A 22,319-nucleotide genomic window follows, 5' to 3' on the forward strand; every position below is an offset into this window, starting at 1 on the left:
TTATGGTACTGCAGCTGAACTTCCGGTTTTGATATCTCGTGATCTAGACATGCTAGGGTGACGAAATTTGGATGGAAGGTAGCTCTTGTGCTGGGGAACAAGTGACGTGAGTTTGGGCCCCCTAGCGGCTTGCTCTGGAACTGCAGGGACATTAGTTGAAAAATGTTTAAAGGCGGATAACTCAAGAACCGACTGATGGATCGTCGTGATTTTTAGCATGTAGGTAGCTGAAGCGATGCTTGACATAATGATATTACAATTATGCAAATATTAATGTAATTTGCATAATTAATGAGGAAATTCTATAAATCAGCTGCATTCCACGATAGGACGATTCAAGCTTGTGACATGTAATTCAGAACGGCAGAAATACAGGCAGATATTGATTATGCAAATGAAGACTTAATTTGCATAATTAACAAGAAAATGTTATAATTACATAGTGGTAATGTCTGGAATTTCATACTTGGGGTATTTGAAACTTATGTGAAGGTGAACATAATTAAACATAACTTATTCAAATAAGGAACTCATTTGCATAATTTATGAGAACATGCTATAATGGCATGCATTGATAAGATAAGACTTCTTGTGTAGAATATGATCAACAGATATAATTGATGCAATATAGGATCCTATTTGCACAATCAGGGGGATTCATCTATAATTTCTTAGTCATAAAGGCTAACATCATTTGGCGAAGGTATGAGATCGTGGAACTCTAGTTGACATGTTTATCTACTTAATTTCTCCATAGTTACATGTTGTACATATTCTGTAACAACTGTGCAATTCTTCTACAATTGTGGACCCTGACAAGTTCATACAACCTTATTTTGAAGTGGAGAGATGATCAGACAGGCATGCTGAATGAACATGTAGTCTCCATGGTCAGACATGTTAACTGTATGTTGTGTCCATGACCATGACATGCACACCCTCAAATTGTGCTTTTCTCTGACACCAGTAGGTTACATGTATACTCCAAAGGAAAAGACACCTTTTCACAGGAGATCATGCCAATGCCTGAGTAGGGGCCAAGAGAGGCCTGGCTGAGGAGGGCCAAGGCAGGATAGACTTACATTGTACTGTAACAGGAGAGCAAGTACATGTGTGAGGGCCTGCATGGGGGTGTAGTGATTACGAATTACGCAAATTTTCTCTGCCGACTACGAATTACGTCAAAGTTTCAGAGCTGATTATGACTTTACACTTTGCAACTAATGTACTATTACGAATTACATTTTGGGGGAGGCTGCCTACGGATTAGGGAGACTAAAAAGGCCTGATTACGCCTTTACAATAAAGGGCATGCAGGCCCTCATGTATAGGTGTCTCTTGGACCATCCAACTGAGGAAAAACGATTAGTTCTGCATGCCAGTATCACACCTTCCTCCGATCCTGTTCATAACATTGAATACTCATGGCTCATCATTTTAAGCTTTCTGGAACTGCACATAACAAAAATACATGTATGTGAAGAGTGAAACCTTTGCACAAGGTGGCTGGCTAGCTTATTAATAATAGTTAGCAAAGCTTCTGTAACATCCAAACTGTGATGTACACATATTGTGACCTGAAGGTCTGACCTCTGGCTCCCCCTGTCCCAGTGAGGGGTTACCACCAGGTCAACAGGCAGAGGAGGCAAGGCAGATGTTTTTTCAGGGATGAAGTTACATCTTGTTTGATCCCATATTCGGGTCTCTGAGTCTGAGAATCCAGTTCAAATCATCCTTACTAATTTATGATGTCAAACCTGGAACCTACGTGTACCACACAAGTTCTAAATCTATATTGACAAAAGTATAATCGATGCAAAACTCCTACAGGAGTAGCACTTCTACCAGGTCTGTTGAGCTGGACTGGGGAAAATATTAGAGCCCTGAAGACAGCCTGCCCTAACCACCATAGACTGGTTACCAGAGATGTCATGTTATAAGATGTACATGTAGATGTACTTTCCATCATGCTCTCATTATAACAGGTTTTTGTCTGACCACCTACATGGCTTTGTACATGTAGCCAAAGATATAAACCCCAGCAAAGTCCACATCACGGACTCCCCCTAACAACTTTGAACATTTAATAAGGAGAGCAAAATCATTGAAAATGTAGAGGAAAGGATTTCAGTGTTGTATTTCAAATCCTTGTCTGCAGAGCAAGGTGAATGTTTTCTTTCAATCAGTGTGGGTCCCAGGGGAGAAAACTCTCTACTCTCTACTCTTAAAAAAACAGGCCTGGCTGGGTCATCTGGTATACCAGAATGGATCACTGCAACACTGTAGGTCTTGCTTCAGTGTCTCGCCTATTCAATGTACAGGGCTCGGGTGTATGTGCACCTTGGAGCTGTGCACCCAATTTTTTTATGTGGGTGTTAATGTACATAGTACATGTAGTTACAACATACTAGTAAATAATTCAATCATCGTTACAGTACTTTTCTTGAAATGAAACATAATTATAGTTTTTGCAGACATATTTTTGTTCACCCAATTTTTTAGGTTGGGTGCACCAGTGTCTTTTCCCAAAAATGAATTTCATGCCCTGATGTATTGCCCTTGTTATAACAGCAGATTTTCTATTGTACACAGTTTTAACTTGCTTCCGATCATGTCTGAACGTTACTTGACATGACAAGACAATTATTCACTCCTCTTTCTTGTTTTTTTTTCATAATTTCCAGAGGAAAAGACCATTTTCTTGTCTTCAAGTGCTACTTTATTCTTTTGGTATTTAGTATGATCTGGTGGGGAAATGTCTGGCTAACCCTAATTACAATGTAGCTTTTGTGTCTCAAGTGAACAAACTTACAAAGACTAGATACTACTAGTGAATTAGTGACTAGAGAATTATCCACAATTTACCTTCAGATCATCACCCCCTCCAACAAGAAATATGTCCCCCCTCCCCTACCCTCTCTAGATCTACTTGGCTACTCTACGTGTACTTGACCTGGCTAGTCAAGGAAAACATAAGGGCCTCGTACATGCTCATATACATGTATGTGGATCCTGTGCAAAACTGCTCACTATTCGCTATTCAGAGACCCTCTTCAGAGCATTATCTGACTACGCACTCTCTTGTGCTAAATCCAAGGGCTCTTTTTATGTAACTAAAAGTCAGAGGGACCATGTCGGGATTTGTTTAATTCCTTAAACTCTTCATTGCAGCCTAAATCAGAAGTATGGCAATGTCAAGTATTAAAGGTTGCAATGACTGTTGTCATGCATCTGAGACCAGATATCATTTTTAAGAACCATGAGTATCATGAGTATAGAATTAGCTTTCTTGAGATTACTTTACTTGTACGTACACTACAGACACACTCATATTTAAACTGCAAACAATTCTTGCAAAAGACCTTAAAAATATAAGTATTCCCCTGCAACAAGATACTATAATCATGAAAAGCACTTGGAAGGTACAAGACAGGAAAATAGATACTCTTGACCCTTCGGTGACCAGTCAATGGAATGTCAAAGTCCCCTTGTGGTTTACTGATGCTGGTTTTACGCTTTCCTGCATAGCTCAAACAAAACATCAGTTACATGTATGTTCTAGCCTGGAATCTTCAAATCTGTATGTGCATATCTCATCATTACTTTGTGGAGCATTTTTTTAACTCAAAAATTATCTTACAGATCTCAAGCAGGACAAATGGAAATACATCCAGTTCCCTAACAACTGGCAAGAAAATTTACCTACAGGGAAAAAGGTTGGGTGACACAGGCTAAAGGTTGTTCTCCTGAGACTATAGAGGTCTCCTCTATCTATGGGCTAGATAGATAAGCTATGAAAACATGTGGTAGTGATTACAGTTTGGTGGTCAAGAGGGGCTCTCTGGCCCCTTACTGTGAAGACTTACATTAAAAGCCGTGAACTTGTTTGGATAAGTGTGGAGGCGGGGCATAGAAAATTGTTAAATAAACCCAGTAGCACCCCAAGCTACCTTGGTGATAAGTTCTTCCAAGGGTAGTTGTCCAGGGCCACACAGTCTCACAGTAAATGTAGCAATTCAACTACTAAAATCATGTCCCTAAGTTCTAACTAAGGCTTTATTCTTCTTTCTTTCCTCTTGACTAAATAGTGACAAATCAATAGATAATAATCAGAGTCTGGTGTTCAAGACCAGTATCCTTTTGTGTTGACCCACAAAAAGTCCTGGCCTACAGCCATCAGCTGAGATGGTCAGACGAAAAAAACCAAGAAAGATGAGGTTGGGGAAGTGGATGGTGCAGCAGCTGCTCCAACCATTACACAGCCCCCAAATCCCGAGTACATCCAGTCTGAGAGTCTTGCAGATTTGCAGAACTTCAAAGTAGGATAGGAGAGACATTTGTGAAGGGTTGAAACTTGATTTTAGAGTGTGATCGAGCCATGATTTAGTGGCATAGAAGCTGCTAGTTGCTAGGCCTAGGCTAGCTGCTAGAAGTTGCTAGGCCGAAATCAAAAAGCAAAAAGTATGGTGCAAAGCTACATGTATCTGAATGCCGAATTGTGGGGCATTGGGTTGTCATGATAAGGAACAAAAGCCAATAATATGCATTTCCGACAATTTTTACCCAAATCAAGCTAGTACATTGTAGTAACATCTGTAGGGACAAATTATATGTTTTGTGGGACAATTTCAAAGTATTGTATGAAATCTTTTTTAAGAATTTAGATTTCTGCGCAGAAAATCTGTGCAGAATTCTGCAGATTTCTGCAGAATTCTGCAGATTTCTGCAGAAATCTTCGTCGCCATGTGTCAATGGAATTTCCCTTGTGGTTCATTCAACTGATAATGCTGGGTACTAGCCCGAGTGTCAGCCTTTGTAGCTTTCGTCCGCTCCCCACACCCTACAGGTAGCATAGTGGGGAGTAGACGAAGATAAAAAGGCTGACACTCAGGCTAGCTGGTTACGGGATCTGGTCTTATGCTTGCCTGTATAGCTCAAAGAATTACGTCTGTTACGTTGTATGTCCTCATCTGTAATGTGTATAGCTCATCATCACTTTTTGAATTGTTTTACTTCATAAATTACTTTAAATATCACAATTTTTTCAAGAAATGAAAAGAAAAGAACAACATACAGTGCAAAGCTATCCCCATGGCAAATTGCAGGGCACTTGGCAAAAGCTGGGCATTTCCGACAAGTTATGCCCAAAATACATGTAACCTGATTGTAGCATTTGTAGGAGAGTAGAGTCCATTCCGCGTCACCGAGTGGGTTTTTTCTCCATGTTTCTAATACGTTTGAATTATTTAGAAGAAAAGAATACCCCAGTAACAAAAGTTCTAAATTTTTCAAAAATTTGAAAATGAAAATTTGAATATATTTGAATTCATTTATATATTTCTGAAACATTTTGAATGTGACTGTACAAAGATCTCTTTCTTTAGAATAAATTTGAACTACCCATGTGTTTCTTTCACAATTCGAAATATTTAGAACTATTTCAAACAAATAACCAATTGGTAGATGTGGGTAATTGCCCCCATAAAAGTAGGTGCTAATCCTACTCTTCTGTCTTCCTCTGTATATTTTTAGATTTCACTGCTGGACACTGGTGGCTCTTTTGTTGTAAGGCATCAATGCCTGACACCCAGGCAGTCTACCCTGTACTTCACAGGGATGTGTGAATTACTTCCTTCCCATCCCACTGACCTATTTACAAAATGTTAGAAATAATTCGAAATAATGGTAAAAAATGGTAGAGTGCTGTTAGAAATATTTAGAAACTATTGGAAATGTCATAATCCACATCAGGAATATTTCAAACGTTTTAGAAAACCAGGGAATTATTTAGAATATTGACAAGATGTTCAAAATATTTCCAAATTATGAAATTTCTTAGACAAACAATTACAAAGAATTCAAAACATTTCTAAATAATGACAATAACAACCCACTCGGTGACGCGGAATTGACTCTATATCTACCACTTATCACCATAATGATACATTTTGTAGGACAAATCCTTAAAAAAGCAGATTTCTGCGCAGAAATCTGCACAGATTTCTGCACCCAGCGCAGAATTCTGTGCAGAAATCTGCGCGGGGTGCAGAATTCTGCGCAGAATTCTGCAGATTTCTGCAGAAATCTGCAGAAATAACCTGATCCCTAGGGAACTATCATTGTTATCTACATAGTTGTTGTCATCTTCTACATCACAATATGGAATGTCAATTGTCCAGGACAAACTATGCTTGAAAAGTGAGAGGTAGTCCGGAATTAGAGTGTCTGTCCGGAATTAAAGTGTCGCCTGTTGTTATTGGTTTGAAGAAGAAGGAGAGGAAACAGCAAATTTTAAAACAAGATGTTTTCCTTTGGTAAACATAACAAGAAAGTGCATCTTTCTTAGTGTACAATGTAATTATCAAACATCCCACTCTATTGGCTTGTAGTTATTACTATAATCATTACAGTACTGTAATAGTAGCAGGCAATCTTTGCATGTGGAATTGCTAATTTAAAAATCTTTACCCATTAGAAGAATGCTTCATTGTCAGCAAAATGTTTGATACAAAATTTTACTAACAACTATCTCCAAGCATGCACACGAGGAACAATATTATCCGCCTGTAGTTTCCAATTACTACATTGTACATATTGGAAAAAATATTGTGTGCAACAGGCAAAATTCTGATGCAATGTTGACCAATTTCTCACTATACCTGGCTGCTGTGAATTAAGCGTGTAAAAGACAACTGTTCCATCAGTCAGCACAGCTGCCAGGTCATTGACCCCAGGGGCTGGTGAGAACAGCACCTGGTTGACAGCTGTGGACAGCTGTAGGCTGTAGGCACTCATGGGGGGTGGGATAACCAGCTGTCGAAATGGAGTTAACAGCACTTTGTCTGCAAAACAGGAGATTGATCAATTGAACTACTGTAACTTCTCCTCGAGTAACTTACTATAATATTCAACAAGGCTGGTAATTAAGAACTTAAGGTAATTGCCATGGTGACAGTTTTGTATATTGTATTTTAGTATAACTTTTTGTAAAAAGTGTATACTCCTTTTTAGTAAGTATTCATACTGCCATTATTAATTGGAAGTCCCCATTAAGGGACAATCAATCAATGAAATGGTTAATAATAAAAAATAAAAAAAAAACTGTTTTATAGCCATTGGCTAAATTGTTCATGTCTTGCTGTACAATTTACTTTATTAACATATGGCAGTAGAAAATTAAGTTAATTAACTTATTCAAAACAACATGATTACACACTGTAATAACCAGTTTGACATTAAAGCAATATACTGCTATAAAATAATAATATCTTCTATATTATACAGGGTCATAACAAGACTGAAAGGCTAAATGAAATAATTGAACATCATTACAAGAGTAGCACTGCGCAAACAGGACTGGCTTCGTCTTTTAGTAACAGACTGAGTATAGTAGAGGGACTGCCTAAGGTCAACAATAGAATGCAAACAAAAAGACAAACCGATCTTACCGCCATCGATTACAGCAACATAAGACTTGTCCTGAGCTGTCCAGCCATCTGTCCTGTTGATGACCCATGACCATTCATACATCACATACCGGCCTCCATGGCACACCACATGTAACCTACAGTACACAACAAGGCAAGGCAGTTCAATCATCAGTCCTGTTGGGGTATACAAACTTTATAACAGAACATACTTTGCCTGCATGAAACCCTGATTTTTCCACATTTTTCGTTGGATGTTTGTTCAACATTGCTTCAGAATTTTGCCACTTGCAGACGATACTTTTCCAACATAACATTTGGAAACTAGTCGGGATGTTAACTTTACACAAATTTGATCTAATTTATATACACAAGTCATGTACATGTACATGTATATAAGATGTTCTGCCGAACTGCTATGCACAATACATTATGGGCTTTGCACAGGTGCAGTATGTTTTGCTGACGTGCCGGTAATTATAGACTCTTTCTTTCACTTTGTTCTGTCTGATGCTTAAACTGTTACTATTATTATTGTAGATCTGTATCATTCTAACAGTGGGGTTCAAGCGATGCTATCAGGTCTGGACCCTTTGGCCTAATGGTTATGGCACTGGGGTTGTAAGCTGCCCGGGTCGGCGCAGGTTTGATTCCTGGCATCCCGGGAGCAAGAGGGTAGACTGCACTGTAACTCTTGTTTCAGCACTGAAACACTAGGAGCAATTAAGTAGAAACAGAAAACCCCTGAACTGAACCCCTCTGAACCCAGGCAGCCAGCTTATGACCCCAGCACCATAACCACTAGGCCAAAAGGTCCTAACCCTTTGGACTGGGTCAGTTGGTGGTACTTGAACCCTACTGTTACACTACTCCCCTTCTTATTTTTAGATTCGCCCTAAAATCTCCAAGTTTGATATCTCTATGCCATTACTCACAAAGTGCCAGTGTGAGAATATGAAAAAACAATATGTAGTACTAGTACTGTCTACCCTGTTTTCAACAAATAAATGCTACGTATACTATCATGAAGGTTCATCTGTGTCGGTATAGATATTACATATTTGTCTTCGTCAGAAGGACTATGAAATTGTCTCGCCGGAGTGTGGGGAACTGCGGATTTTGCGATATAACTCTGGAAGGCATGATTCGACGTCCATGATTTTTGGCAGGCAGATTACCGCTGTTAAGGCCAAAGTCAAGTACAAGTTTTGGCTTCGTGGGGGGTCCGTGCGTCACGTTAGTGCACCTTTTGTGTTTGTGGCTTGTTAGCAAGATAACTCAAGTATTTGTAAAATGTTGATTATAATTCTTGGTGTGGTGCTTACTATTGTCGGGACCAAGGTTAAGTTCGTTACTGAGCTTCGTGGGGGGTTTCGTTGTGACTACAGGGGGCATTTTGTTAATTTTTCTTGTGAGCAGGATAACTTTTGTATGTGTGGATGGAAGTTAATGAAATTTGATAGGCATATTACTGTCATGGTCTCCAAGATTGAGTTCAAAGATGAGAGTCGTGGAGGTCGTTATGTCCCCGTAATAGGACCTTTTGTGTTTAGGAATCCCCCACCTACATCTGCTTGGAGACAGCCGACAGCTGGATATAGCGGGGAACCCCATAATGGGATGGGATCAAATGACGTTACATTGAGGGATTGTACTATAACTTCAGCAGGGGGAGGATAGGTTGGACATATGTCAGGTTATTTTCTACGGCCACACCAAGTAATTGCTATGGATGACGTCCACTGGAGACCTCAAATCTAATTACCTTAAATTTAAGGCAAGCGCGCAATAAAACACGAAGGGCCGAAAAACGAGATGCCTAGATTTGGAATATACTAACTGTAGAAGTACAAATGTTAGGACACAAAGAACACAAAAAACAAGTCTTCTATTTGTCATAAAGACAAATTAACAAAACAGCAGTAGCCGCCCTGTTCTGATTCTTTCCTTTATAACATCTTCTCTTATTATATTTTGCGGCGCTGTCGTGACACTTTCAACACAGTAAGAATTTCTTGAACGTTTTTTTTCCAGTAACAGTCCAAACTCAAAATAACGTAGGGGGGGGGGCTAACACGGGTGACGACGCATCTGTATAATCTGTGGCAAACCGTTTCAGGGTGTTCTGTACCATAAAAATAGTTCAGAGATTCTTTTGTTCTTTAGACCAAATTGATTATTAAAAAGATTGAAGAATACGCATGTTAATTTCTCTAGAACGATGTACCTCTGACGAAGACATGAGATCTCCGACCTCTAGTTAAAGTTAAAACCTGGCCATTCTGTTTCACTGGACACTAAGTTGTACAATGAACAAGACTTCCTGAGAGGGGTGAAAGAGGCTATTTATAATTACATCAGGGCCCATCACCCTTCACTCAACCATGACGGGGGCCGACATCGTCTACCAGATAGCTTTGACCCAGTGTTGACGTCACACTTCAGAGAAGCCATGTGACAAGCCTCACTGGGTCAGTCTACTGAGGAAGACTAGACAGAAAGACTGGTTGAAAGCTCTAGGTGAGAGAACTTCTTTGTGTTAGACCAAAAGTCTTAACTTTAAACAATTAACATACCTGTTGGCATGTTCAGCATCCCAGACTACAGCAGTTGGTTTATCAGCCAGGTCCTTCCCAAAGGACAGACTCTGCTTCAGGTACCAGTGGTAGTTACTGACTGTCCAGAGTTGAACTGGGGAGAAACAAAGAGAAATAAGAACCTGATATTGATTGGGAAGAAATGAAGTCAACATTGTGGGAGACTACAGTGTGAAAAATGATGGTGTTTATAAGAACTAGTGCTGTGTACCAGTTTGCTGGACATGTAAAAATGTTTTAAATTAGGTTTAAGTAAAAAAAAACAACAACTAAAAGTCAAGAACCGATTCCAGACAGGATATCAAAGATGTCAACACAGGAGACAATGGGTTCTCATTAGTTCTGTGTACCTAAACCCACATTTAGGTTCAGTTCCAGACTTGTAAGTCCAGACCTGAACCCATGGCATATACATACATGTATTGCATGTTGGCAACCTTGTAATGTTGTATGGGCAAAACTGTGGCCACATAACATGGAGGCAGACACTTGACAATGCCCTATGGCTATGTTTTCTTCATTTTTCTTGACTTTTAGTTTTTTTTTTTACTTAAACCTAAACATTTTTACAAGTCCAGAACCGTTCCAGCAAACCGGTACACAGCACTACAGTATTGACTGTACAATAGGCATGTACATTTGTAGGTACTGACCATATGTACTTGGTGTGTCAGCTTGTTTCTCTCCTGAGCACAGTTCCTCCAGCCACACTGCCAGTACTGTGGAGTCTGAGTTCCACAGTAGCTCCAGTACCTGTACAATCAGTCAAATGTTAAACACATTACATATATCACAGACCAGGGCTTGAAATTCACTTTTGGGAACAGGTGCACCTGGTGCACCCAACCTGAAAAATTAGGTACACAAAACATTTTTTGGTGCACCATTTGAACAAAACCTACATGTAATTACAGATCTTACCGATCCTCTTCTGAGCTTGAATTTGAAATGGAAGCTACATTTGTAATTTCAGAATCTTAAACATTAGTACAACTGTTACAACAAGATTTTATTATCCTGACACTTAGATGCCAAGAATATCCTGTATACTATCATACATGCACTACAAAAAATGTTTTTTCTTGTTTTTCTTAATAATAAATATTTTCTTAATTCGTGGACAAATTTTCTCACACAAAGAAATTTTAAGACTGAAGACGGATGAGTAAGAAAAAATTTCTTCAAGTGAATTCTCCCACGAAGAACTTTTTTCTCATTTTTCTTCAGTGAAGAAATTATTTCTAAAAACGGTAATTGCCTTCAAGAATTTCTAGAATTTCAAGTTTAAATTTCTTGATCTTCTTGTCTAGCAAGATTGTTTTTCTTGATTGTTCTAAGAAATACTAGAATTTATTTCTGCCCTTTCTTGTATTTCTTCTGAGAAGAAAAAGCAAGAAAATCAAGATATCAAAAAACAAGTAATGGTTAGAATAACATTCTTATACATTCTTGTTTTTCTTATCTAGAAACTAAGAGAGGCATTTCTGAGTTTTCTTGGTAATGTTTAAGAAAATACAAGAAGCTGTTTCTTTCTTTTCTTGTATTTTCTTCAGGTAAGGAAAATAAGAAAAATCAAGATCATGCTAAACACGTAACACTAGAATGACATTCTTAAATGTTCTTGTTTTTCTGATGTAGAAACTCTGAGAAAGGTACTTCTCAGTTTTCTTGGCAATGTTAAGAAAATTCAAGAAGTTGTTTCTTGCCTTTCTTGAGATATACCACAAAGAAAATCTAGAAAATCAAGATATTTTAGTTATAACTTATATATAAGACATGTTCAAGTCATGATTAGAATACCAGTCTTCTTTTTCATTGTAAAGAAATTTTTAGAAAGGCAATTCTGTTTTCTTGTTTATGTTCAAGAAAATACAAGAAATACTTTCTGGTTTGAACTCAATATAAAGTTTGACCAATGGCAGCATTTGTCATGTGATCTTTGTTGTAAGCCCCTGATTGGTGGATTCATATCCCAGATGACAGTTGCTCATGCAGGAGACAGAGTTCAGTTCGTGGAAGATGCTGGTGCTGTTAACTTCTGTTTCTATCAAATGATTCGGATCAGTTTCAAAGTCAAAAACAGGGTACAGGGGATCTTGTACAAGAGAGGCAATGGAGATTGCTGTCAGGCTGCAGAAAGAACCAAGTTTGGAACAGAAATGCTGGATTTTTTTTTATATATACAAGGTAAGTGCTTCCGCACCCCCTCCCCCTAGGTAAAAAAAGAGGTAAAAAAAAGGGGTTCCTGATCGGTTTAGGTACAAAAAACAAGCATGAAAATCATTAACTACGATTTTGAAATAACAATTTAGCCTCTTAAATTTGGTCAGTTCAAAACACAATATTTTTTCTCTGTAACTTAGGAGCTTATATGTTAAAAGTTACCAGCTATTTGCCCATGACCTAAAGGTCATTGGGAGATTACATTCCCTCGCTGCAGGGTTAATTCTGAAATACTGTTACAGCAGTAAAACAGTTTTTATTTTATCTGGAGGTAAACATATATTTTCATAAGTAACAGAATGATATTTTTATTAGCATTTATTTCATATCACTGCCTCAGGTACAATGTGTGTTTACTTGTGACAGTAATAATAACTTTTTTCCAGATGCAGAAGGATTGTGACCTTGACAATGCTGAGGTTTTCGTCGTGTAGGGAGAAATGCTATCCACTTCCACGCTGGGTCTGAACAGACTGACATAGCGTGTCTACCAAGATGATTAAAAGTCCAAGAAGTTTTGTAATCAGATCTTGTTAAAGATAATCTTATGTTTATTATTGTAAGTGCATGGATGATGATGATGATGATGATGGATGTTAATCTTTAAAGCAAGAAAAACTTTCTTGGATCAAGAAACTAAACTTGGTCTCCTGGTAAGAAATATGTTCTCAGCATAAGAATGTTTTTCTTAACAAGAAAACATTTCTAGAAATAAGAAATTTGGTCTTGTGGCAAGAATGGTGTTCTTAGTATAAGAATGTTAATCTTAAAAGCTAGAAAAAACGTTTTGTAATTGGAATTTTGGTCTTGATATTAGGACTTTTGGTAAGAAACATATTCTTTGTATAAGAATTTTAATCTTAAAAGCAAGAAAAACTTTCTAGGATCAAGAAACTTGGTTTTCTGGTAAGAAATATATTCTTAACAGCAAGAAAACATTTCTAGAAATAAGAATTTTTGTCTTGTGGTAAGAATGGTGTTCTTAGTACAAGAATGTTAATCTTAAAAGCAAGAAAAACTTTCTAGTAGAAACAAGAATTGTGGTCTTGAGGTGAGAAAGATATTCTTGGTATGAGAATGTTAATCTTAAAAGCAAGAAACTCTTTCTAGTAATTTCATCCAAAGACCCAAAGAATTTTCATCTTTGGGTAAGAAAAATATTCTTAGTTTAAGAATGTTAATCTTGAATGCAAGAAACTCTTTCTAGTAAAAAATAAGAAGTTCCGTCTTGGGTTGAGAAAACTATTCTTAATTTCCATGTAAGAATGTTAATCTTGAAAGCAATAAAAAGTTTCTAACAGATGAAGTAATTTCGTTTTTTTGGAGTTAAGAAAGATTCTTAGTATAAGAATGCTAATCTTCAAAGCAAGAAATACTTCCTGATAGAAATAAGAATTTTGGTCTCAAGATAAGAAAGATATTCTGAGAATGTTAATCTTAAAGGCAAGAAAATTTTCTGGTATAGGCAAGATTTTTAGTCTTGAGATAAGAACGATATTCTTATTATTGGAATGTCAATCTTCAAAGTAAGAAAAAAATTCTGTTAAAAATAAGAGTCTTCATCTTCGGGTGAGAAAAATATTCTTAGTTATCATCTGAAAATGTCAATATCAAAATCAAGAAAAACTTTCTGGGATCAAGAATCCTGGGCCTCTGGTGAGAAAGATATTCTTAATATATCAAGAACTTCTATCTTAAAAGCAAGAAACCTTTTCTGGGCACAAGAATCTTAATTCTGTAGAGAAAGGTATTCTTACTATAAGAACTTAAATCAAGAAAAGCTTCCTTTAAGGTAAGAAGTACTTTTATATGGAACACATGTATTTAAGATCCTAATTCTTACTTTCTAAGAATTACGTTCTTGGAACGAGAATTGCAAGAATATCATTCTAGATGTTTCTATAATCCAGCTACATGAATATAAGAAACCGATAAGGAAGATATTCTCACTACAAGAAAAACTCTATAAGAAAAAATTCTAAGAAAAAACTTCTTAATTCGTGGACAAAATCTTTTTCTTACACAAAGAAAGTTTTCTTCCCTGAAGGATTTTTTTCTTTCTGGAAGAAGAAACAAGAAAAACAAGAAAATGCATTTTTTGCAGTGTGTACATTTTATATGTACAAAAATATCTAAAAAGATACTTGGAAAAAAAATGGGTGCACAACTCAAATTTTGGGTGCACTTACTCAGGTGCACATGCACCCAGTTTTTTAGAGCCCTGCAGACTTCTGTTCTAACTAAACTTGTGTTCAATTTCATTTCACTCTCTGGAGGATTTGATGAATCACATTAACATTAGCATCTATAATTGGTGTGCCAGGCTATTTTTTTTTACTTTATGTCCACTGTATGTTTTGTGTTTGTTACCCAAATCTTGTTTTTATGTTTTGTGAGCAAAGGATATATTTTCAATGTCAATGTTAGAAAACTAATTGTGCAACATTTTATCACTCTGGTGTCAGATCTGTATCTGTATCGGTGTAGCAGGTATAACTGCTCTTCAGCGTAACATACCAGATCATGGAGCTAGAAAAGGTTGATCAGCTCGAAAAATTAAGTCCCTTGCAGGGGTCCACCCCCCAAAAAGTCTAGCATTGGCAGAATTCTAGGGCCGGTCGAGAAACAGGAAACGCAACTTTTTTTCCCCTAGGCCCTATATATTAGAGAATAGTTAACCTTTATTGTTACATCATACATATACTCTGTACGTAAGATGACGTTATCCACACATGTATTTAGCTTTGTTAGATCTTTAGTTAAGTTGTAGAAGACCATACAAAAGTCTCTGTACTTTTTTGTTGTGTCAATAGAGAATCTGTATCATTCTGTATATTTTGCCTCACTGCAAAACATGAACAATGATTGTCATGATTTACAATGTATATATAGATTAAGAAGTAACCTTCATTTCGTCCTTCCCAAAAGGCAACACAAACTCTCCGTGTCTCAGTCCATTCTTTTCAAAGAAGACGACTTCATGTCGGTGAGGTTTTCTCTGGGTAGACGCTATCAGGCTGCCGGAAGGCCTGTACATGGGGCAGACAAGTATTGTATAATACGTGTGATATCAATTACCATGTACCAGCTAAGGCCACACCAATTTGGTTTGTTGGTTCTTGGATTTTTTTTATAGAAAAAATATGAAGCAGCAGGTCGAAAAAAACAGACCACGAATCACATGTCCACTTGCCTCTGGTACTGTAATTTTTCAAGGGGCAACATCGTAACACATTAGCGGACGCCCCAGGAGGTGGCAAATTGCTATAAATTAATGTCTTGTCGGCGCGCAAAACAAACATGAAATCCGACCCTATCACATTAACGCAAACGGTAACGCGTTAGTAATCATTTCTGACAATTTTCTAACGAAGGAGGGATTTAGAATATATATGAATGTGTTTGAGTAAGAATTAACAGACCAGACCATAATGCAAAGGTAAACATAATGTCTTTGCCTTGGAAATGTTAACTTAAAGTTTGTACATTGTAGTTTTGTACAGAATGTGGAAAAATTGATAGAATGTTGAAGTCAGTTTGATGACTTACTTCCAGCAGAGAGCCTGCCCTAACATGGAGACAGTTTCACTAGTGGCCTGCAACACACATTCCCTGTTCCACATGCGCAGTCGTCTGGCACCTGGCAGAGTAAGGTACAGGTGTCATGCATCATTTTTCTGTATAATGTATTCAGTAGAACTGTTCTTCTATATAACAGTCATCTGCTTTGTCCCCGACACATGGTAGTTTATTCAAGTATAATAATCGAATGCTAAACAAATGACTAAACACACATCAGAGTAGGGCATGGCAAACAAGTCTCTTCTTTTTCATTTCTTCACATTTTCTTCAAATTCTTTGCCTTTGAAATTGATCTAATTTGGCATAATTCTATGACATTTACCTAAATTAAATATCATTTTACATTTTTTTTGCAATTCACTGCATATATTTCCTCATTTTGCATCTGCTTTGTATGATTTATGTATTTTTATTTATTTATTTTAAAAATATTTTTGGCGACATATACTCCTCAAGAGACAATACTGGAACTGCATGACCTAAACTGAAGAATGAGCATGTGTACCCACCATCCACTGGGCTGACTGAGCTGACAACAAAGTCATCTCTGCACCAGCTGACTCGTGGCAGCATGTCATCCCAGGGTAGGGCAGGACTCACTGTCTGGGGGACACAAGCACAGGGCTCAAAATTCATAGGCAGCGTGCAAAAAACCTGGTTGCTAAGTTGCCCCGGGCAACCAAATTTTACTTGGGGCAACCTATTTTTTAACCTAGGTTGCCCAGTGTGCTACCTGAATTATAAGAATGCCCCCCCAATAATCATGCCGACTTGTATCCGGCAGATGCTTTTTGATTGTAGGTATTAATGGCTATTACTAGTATCAGTTAACTAAAGGCTGTTAGAAATATTGTCAAAGGCTTATGTATGTAACATTCCTACTTAATTTCAGGAAAGTAGTAACTTATAGGTGGGGCAATCTAAAATTCTGATGGGCAACCTAATTTTTGCCGGGGCAACCTGGTTCAAAAAAGTATTTTGTACACTAATATTAGGGCTCAAAATTCAAAATTCCCAAATAGGTGCACTGGTGCGTCCAACCTACATGTACATGCATATTAGCTAAAAATTAGTGTACAAAATTTTTTGGGGAATTAGGTGTACAAAATTTTTGTTGGGGTGCACAATATACAATGTAAAATAGAATAAGAAGAACAGTAAATTTTTTTTTTTTGTTTAATTTCTAATTTAATAAAAAGAAAAGAAAAGTACTAACTAATAATGATTTTATCATTTTCCTGAGACTTAGATGTTAAGAATATGCTCTATACTACCTAACATCTTACAGTATGAAAATATTTGGGTGCACCAGTGCCCCTACAGAAAAAATTGGGTGCACAGCTCCTGGATTTTGGGCACACTAAGGTGCACATGCACCTAGTATTTTGAGCCATGCAAGGAGAACACCAGACAATTCAATTTGCAAATGTTTTGGATCACATTTGATGGTGCTTCATGATCATTAAGTTTTTCCATTACAATTTTTGGCATTTTTGCTCCATGACTGTCAAAAATACAGGACATGGAATATTGACTTGTAGGAAGATTTTCCAAAGTCAATATTCTTTCCTGTATCGTCAAGCTATGATGATGATGTATCTTGTCATGGAGCAAAAATGCCAAAAACTGTGATGGAAAACTGTTAGAAGTGTTACTGGTAGGATATTGGACTAATTTTTGGGGTACCACCCATAAATAAAGGACTCATCTTGGTGCTGGTGCCTGCCCGGTTTTAAACAAAGAAGAATTATATGATCAATACAATAACAACTTAAAAGGCCAACATTTGTTTGGGAGCAAATACAGCATATTTCAGTCCATTTCCCTCCCACACAAACTTACCCCAGTGCAAAACTGGAAGATTCTCAAATAAATAAATCATACTATGTAATTGAGGACAAAAATTGCCTTATTTAGAATATTTTCCGTTTTGCCACTCTAAAATTGACCAGGGCAGTTAAAAATCTATCCTGTAATAATGCTGGAATGTGTCTATCTCCATCCAGGTACATGTACATTGTAGGAAGGATAGAAGATAAAGAAGGCTGTAAAATAAAAATAATACCTCTGTCTTTTGAAAAGCTGCCTGTTTTCCTTCTGATCCATGGAACTGAGTTTCTTTTTTCCCCCAGCCAGCTGTGATGAACTCAGCTGCAGAAAACAATGTTGAAAAGGAACATTATAAATTAACTAATAGTATTGATTAACCCTTGTCCTGCTGGACTTTTTTACACAATATTTTCAAGTAATTTGAAGTCGTAATCAGGTCACACTCACAGATCCCTGACTTTTTTTGCCCTGCGGCGTCGTAGTTACTTCCGCATTCATTGCGTTTCGCTGCGGAGTGATGCATTGCACGAAAAACACCCCCAAGAGTTAAAAAGGGTTAAAACAGGATTGCAAGGGAGGGAATGAGACCATCTATGTTTTGGAAAACATAATGATCATAGTAAATCACTGTAGGACATAGTGACTCTCATATACTGGATGGAATATAATCGCCAAGTAGATACAGGCTAGGGTGGCATAGATATTAATCTTCAAACAGATACAGGGTGGCGTGGATACATTTTATGTCATAGCTGGGCCACGATAATGTACGATACGGGTGTTCCGGTCCGTGCCGTACTTTACGGTACTGCCCAGGCTTCTTTACGCGTATGGTCTGGGCTTCCATCCCTTCCATAAAACGATTCGAACACATTTCGCTCTAACCACGTGCGCCACTTTCGAAAATTCAAACACAGAATTTGTACGTTGGAGCTGAAGCTGTTGCGTTTCAGGGTTTAGGGACATGAAATTTTGGCTCATTTTGCATTGAAAGACATGTTTTCTTGGGTGGGTATGACATAAATAAAATACAACACGGTGTATTCCGCATCACCCTCGGTCCCAACCCTCCCGCGGATGGGATCTCCCTCCAGCCTTCAGGCGATCCCTCGCGCGGTCGGGCTGATACCTCGGGCTATACGGAATATACTGTGTTGTATTCTATATGTACATAATATTATAGAATACTACACGGTGTATTCCGTAATGTCCAAGGTAAGAGCCAGAGAGCTGGGACCGAGGGTGATATGAGATTCACAGTGTTGTATTCTATTTATGTTATACCCGCCTGAGAAAACAGACATTTCAATGCCAAATGAGCCAAAATTTGGTTTATCTAAACAAAAAGGGTAACGGAGTCAATTCCAACATCTGAATTCCAGTGTTTGAAGTTTCAAGAGCGGCGCACTCGGTGTGCACGAAACGTGTTCGAATTATTCTATGGAACATTTGGAAGCCTGTGTGATAACTAAAAAATACCACTATAGTTATCACATGCACACTGCCTGGAGCACTCGTATAGAATGTAATTATGGCCCAGATAAGGCCACACCAATTTAATTTCTTGGTTAACGGATTCGCCCGCTTCTTTTTTTTCTGATTTGCAAATAAAAATAAAAATTCAGAATCAACTGCAAAATGCTCATATTTTGCCCTGAACAGTTGAAAACAGTCCTTTTCATCCTATTTGTTACAGTTATTCCATCTTTCAATGCAATCGTATCATTATAAAAGTTCAAAATTCATTGTCTACATTTTGAACCAGCCTGGTGTGTTGACTTCATGGCTCCTATCGTACCATTTTGGACCATAATAGGATGCCTAGGCCTGTTTTTATTTTAATTTTTTTTTTGCCCGCCCACTCCATTATTTTTCTAGAAAAATCCGTGAACCAAGGAAATTTAATTAAATTGGTGTGGCCTAAGACATAAATGTATTTTTCTGATCTGTAATAAATACAAACCTTCCCCAAACTCCTCCTGATGTATGTTGGTCTCAAAGATGGGGTTGAAATCACTGGTCATCATCACCATCTTCTCTTCTCCTGGACACAACATAGAAATTACTTTTTCAGCCAGGCACCTGGTAACAGTAACTGTTACATAGTACTTCAGTGAAGGTTAGACATCCAGGTAATAAGATACGCCAAAAACAGCAGCTATTCAAGCAACTGAATATGATTTTGGAAACGGTCAGACATTTCAGGTAGCATCCACTAAATGTACCTTTTGACAGTGGCACTAAGAGACTATTGATAAAGTTGCACACATCACATGCATATCAATCAATAGTGCAGCACAAATTTTTGACTATTGAAGTTTTCAGGTGATTTAGAACAAAATGGGGAATGCATATGTGACATGATTTTTTTTGTAAGTCCGGAACTAGTTCCAGATGTTACGGATCCAGTACACAGCACTAGTTGGGTTGTGTCAGAAAAACAATCTCTTCTTACCTGTGGTGAGAAGGACAAGGTCCTGATTGGGACTCCAGGCCATACAGGTCAACCCACTGGCCACTGTGCCAACACACTCCAACTGGGAAATAACAAAAACAAGTACAACAAGTCAGGCCACTGACCACTGCCCCAAAACATACAAGTCAGTCCCTTGGCTGTTTTTGCATCCACACTGATCCTTACCTCCTGAGTTAGGATATCCCATCCACACTGATCCTTACCTCCTGAGTTAGGATATCCCATCCACACTGATCCTTACCTCCTGAGTTAGGATATCCCATCCACACTGATCCTTACCTCCTGAGTTAGGATATCCCATCCACACTGATCCTTACCTCCTGAGTTAGGATATCCCATCCACACTGATCCTTACCTCTTGAGTTAGGATATTCCATAAGATAACATCTCCGGAGGATGTGGCTGCACACACAGAGTCTTGGTCCTGGAGGAACTGGATGCCGACCAGGTGACTGGTGTCATCCTCACACAGGTAAGCTGTCTCTCTCAGGGACACACTACACAAGATCTGTGGGAATCATCAGAAACCTGTTCTTAAAGGTACATTATGTAAGATTTTTACACCTAAAAGTGAAATATTTGTTTTCAAAAAAATCTTTGTGTGATTGTAATTTAGTACTTCTTATTCGTGCAGTTCTCTTAACATATCTGTGCACATTATCCCACATTTTTTAAAGGACTTTCTTCAACCATTGGGGCCAAAATATGTCTTTCATTGAGCATTTTACAGTTAATTTAGAACCCCCCCCAATTTTTTTTTTTTTTTGCAAATCAGAAAAAAATGGACAGGGTGATCCGAGAAGCAACAAATTGAATTGTTGTGGCCTAAATGGAACATGTAAATGTAAAACCGACTCACGGAGTGAGTTTCCCCATCCAGAGCGACCAGGCCCGTATCTGTGCCGACATACACACAGCCTGTGTCAGAGTCCACAGTAATACAGCATGGAACTCCCAGGTTCACAGGAATGGACTCCTGGTGGACACACTGCACCAGCTCCAAGTTCTTCATGTTCCCATTCAGCCTGGAATCTGTCAAAATACATTTTGTTTGTTTGTTTGTTTGACCCAGCAGTTTTTCTAGAAAAAATTTAAAGCATGAGGGAGCAGACCACGTATAGTGAGGGAGCAAAGCAAATTTGTACTAGAGTAATGCTAGACTGTACTGTTATGATGATTAGTTTTTATATGGGGGCCAACAAGCCCTTTTCCGTAGAGCGTAATCGGCCGTTTTAATTCTACGTAGAGCGTAGACGGACCGCTCTAATATTTTTGCGTGGACATATTCGGCGTTTTAATTCTACGTAATGCTTTGTAGCCACTTAGAATTTATCGTAAAGTGTAATCAAGAGGTTTCCGAATTCAGCGTAGAGCATTGTCGGGACCCCCCCTTGCAGGCCTTATATATGTCCACTGGAAAAAGATCATTTTGAGAAAGATTTAATGTTGACTTCAACTTGGGTAAGTATGTTAGCCTGGGTTCAATCTGAAAATTGATATGATTTTTTTTATAGCTAGTTACATGAGTTAGCAGCTCGCCCTTATTCCCTCGTAAGGAAAATCCCTGGGAAGTTTAAAGTTTGAGAAGCTCAAATCAGCTGCAGGCCACTTGTCTTTGAGGTCATGAGGGAAGAGGTAGGGTCTGACATATATAAAAGGCTTTCAAAGTACTACTAATAAATCTATACACGTATTTTACACATTACATGGTAGAAAAAATAGACTATATATCTCTATATGTAAGAGTGAGAGTTAGTATCATATGGGTGTGGCAGCTGTTTTGGTCATTTCTGTTAATTTTAGAGAGGCAGAGTTGTAGCGGGGTCCGCATGGCCTTTTCCGAAGAGTGTAATCGGTTGTTTTAAAAATTTAAGTCTATGTAGAGTCTGACCACTCTAATTCAACGTAGAACGTAATTGGCGCATTTTGCAAATGTGAAAAATGCGCGTAGAGCGTAATTCACGTTTAAATTCTACGTAATGCGTTGTAGCCCCTTGGAATTTATCGTAAAGCGTAATCGCTACTGTAGCATAATACGTAGCCAGCTCTCAGAATTTAGCGTAGAGTGTTGTCGGGACCCCCCCATGCAGGCCCTCTTATAGGGCCATGTGTGTGTCTGGTGGGTAGACAGTGTTGCTCGACTATATTCATCATTGGAACACCGGTGTGGAAGGTACATATGGC

At 38.1% G+C, this 22,319-nt stretch overlaps 1 protein-coding gene across 1 annotated transcript in view; it reads right to left on the reverse strand.

The window, feature by feature from the left end:
• Positions 1 to 22,319, reverse strand: part of LOC109472017 (elongator complex protein 1-like) — a 60,051-nt gene that overhangs the window by 36,981 nt on the left and 751 nt on the right. The window contains exons 2-13 of the mRNA XM_019771590.1: positions 20,995 to 21,167; positions 20,491 to 20,643; positions 20,115 to 20,196; positions 19,623 to 19,703; positions 17,895 to 17,980; positions 16,339 to 16,432; positions 15,797 to 15,887; positions 15,153 to 15,276; positions 10,678 to 10,777; positions 10,004 to 10,118; positions 7,449 to 7,564; positions 6,660 to 6,842 (exon numbers count right to left, since the gene is read on the reverse strand). Of these exons, the coding sequence (XP_019627149.1) occupies positions 6,660 to 6,842; positions 7,449 to 7,564; positions 10,004 to 10,118; positions 10,678 to 10,777; positions 15,153 to 15,276; positions 15,797 to 15,887; positions 16,339 to 16,432; positions 17,895 to 17,980; positions 19,623 to 19,703; positions 20,115 to 20,196; positions 20,491 to 20,643; positions 20,995 to 21,147 (1,378 nt within the window). The 5' untranslated portion in view covers positions 21,148 to 21,167. The remainder of the gene's footprint in view (positions 1 to 6,659; positions 6,843 to 7,448; positions 7,565 to 10,003; positions 10,119 to 10,677; positions 10,778 to 15,152; positions 15,277 to 15,796; positions 15,888 to 16,338; positions 16,433 to 17,894; positions 17,981 to 19,622; positions 19,704 to 20,114; positions 20,197 to 20,490; positions 20,644 to 20,994; positions 21,168 to 22,319) is intronic.

The sequence above is a fragment of the Branchiostoma belcheri genome, unplaced genomic scaffold (genome assembly GCF_001625305.1).
Source record: "Branchiostoma belcheri isolate BF01 breed outbred unplaced genomic scaffold, Haploidv18h27 scaffold260, whole genome shotgun sequence".
NCBI classification, from domain to species: Eukaryota; Metazoa; Chordata; class Leptocardii; order Amphioxiformes; family Branchiostomatidae; genus Branchiostoma; species Branchiostoma belcheri.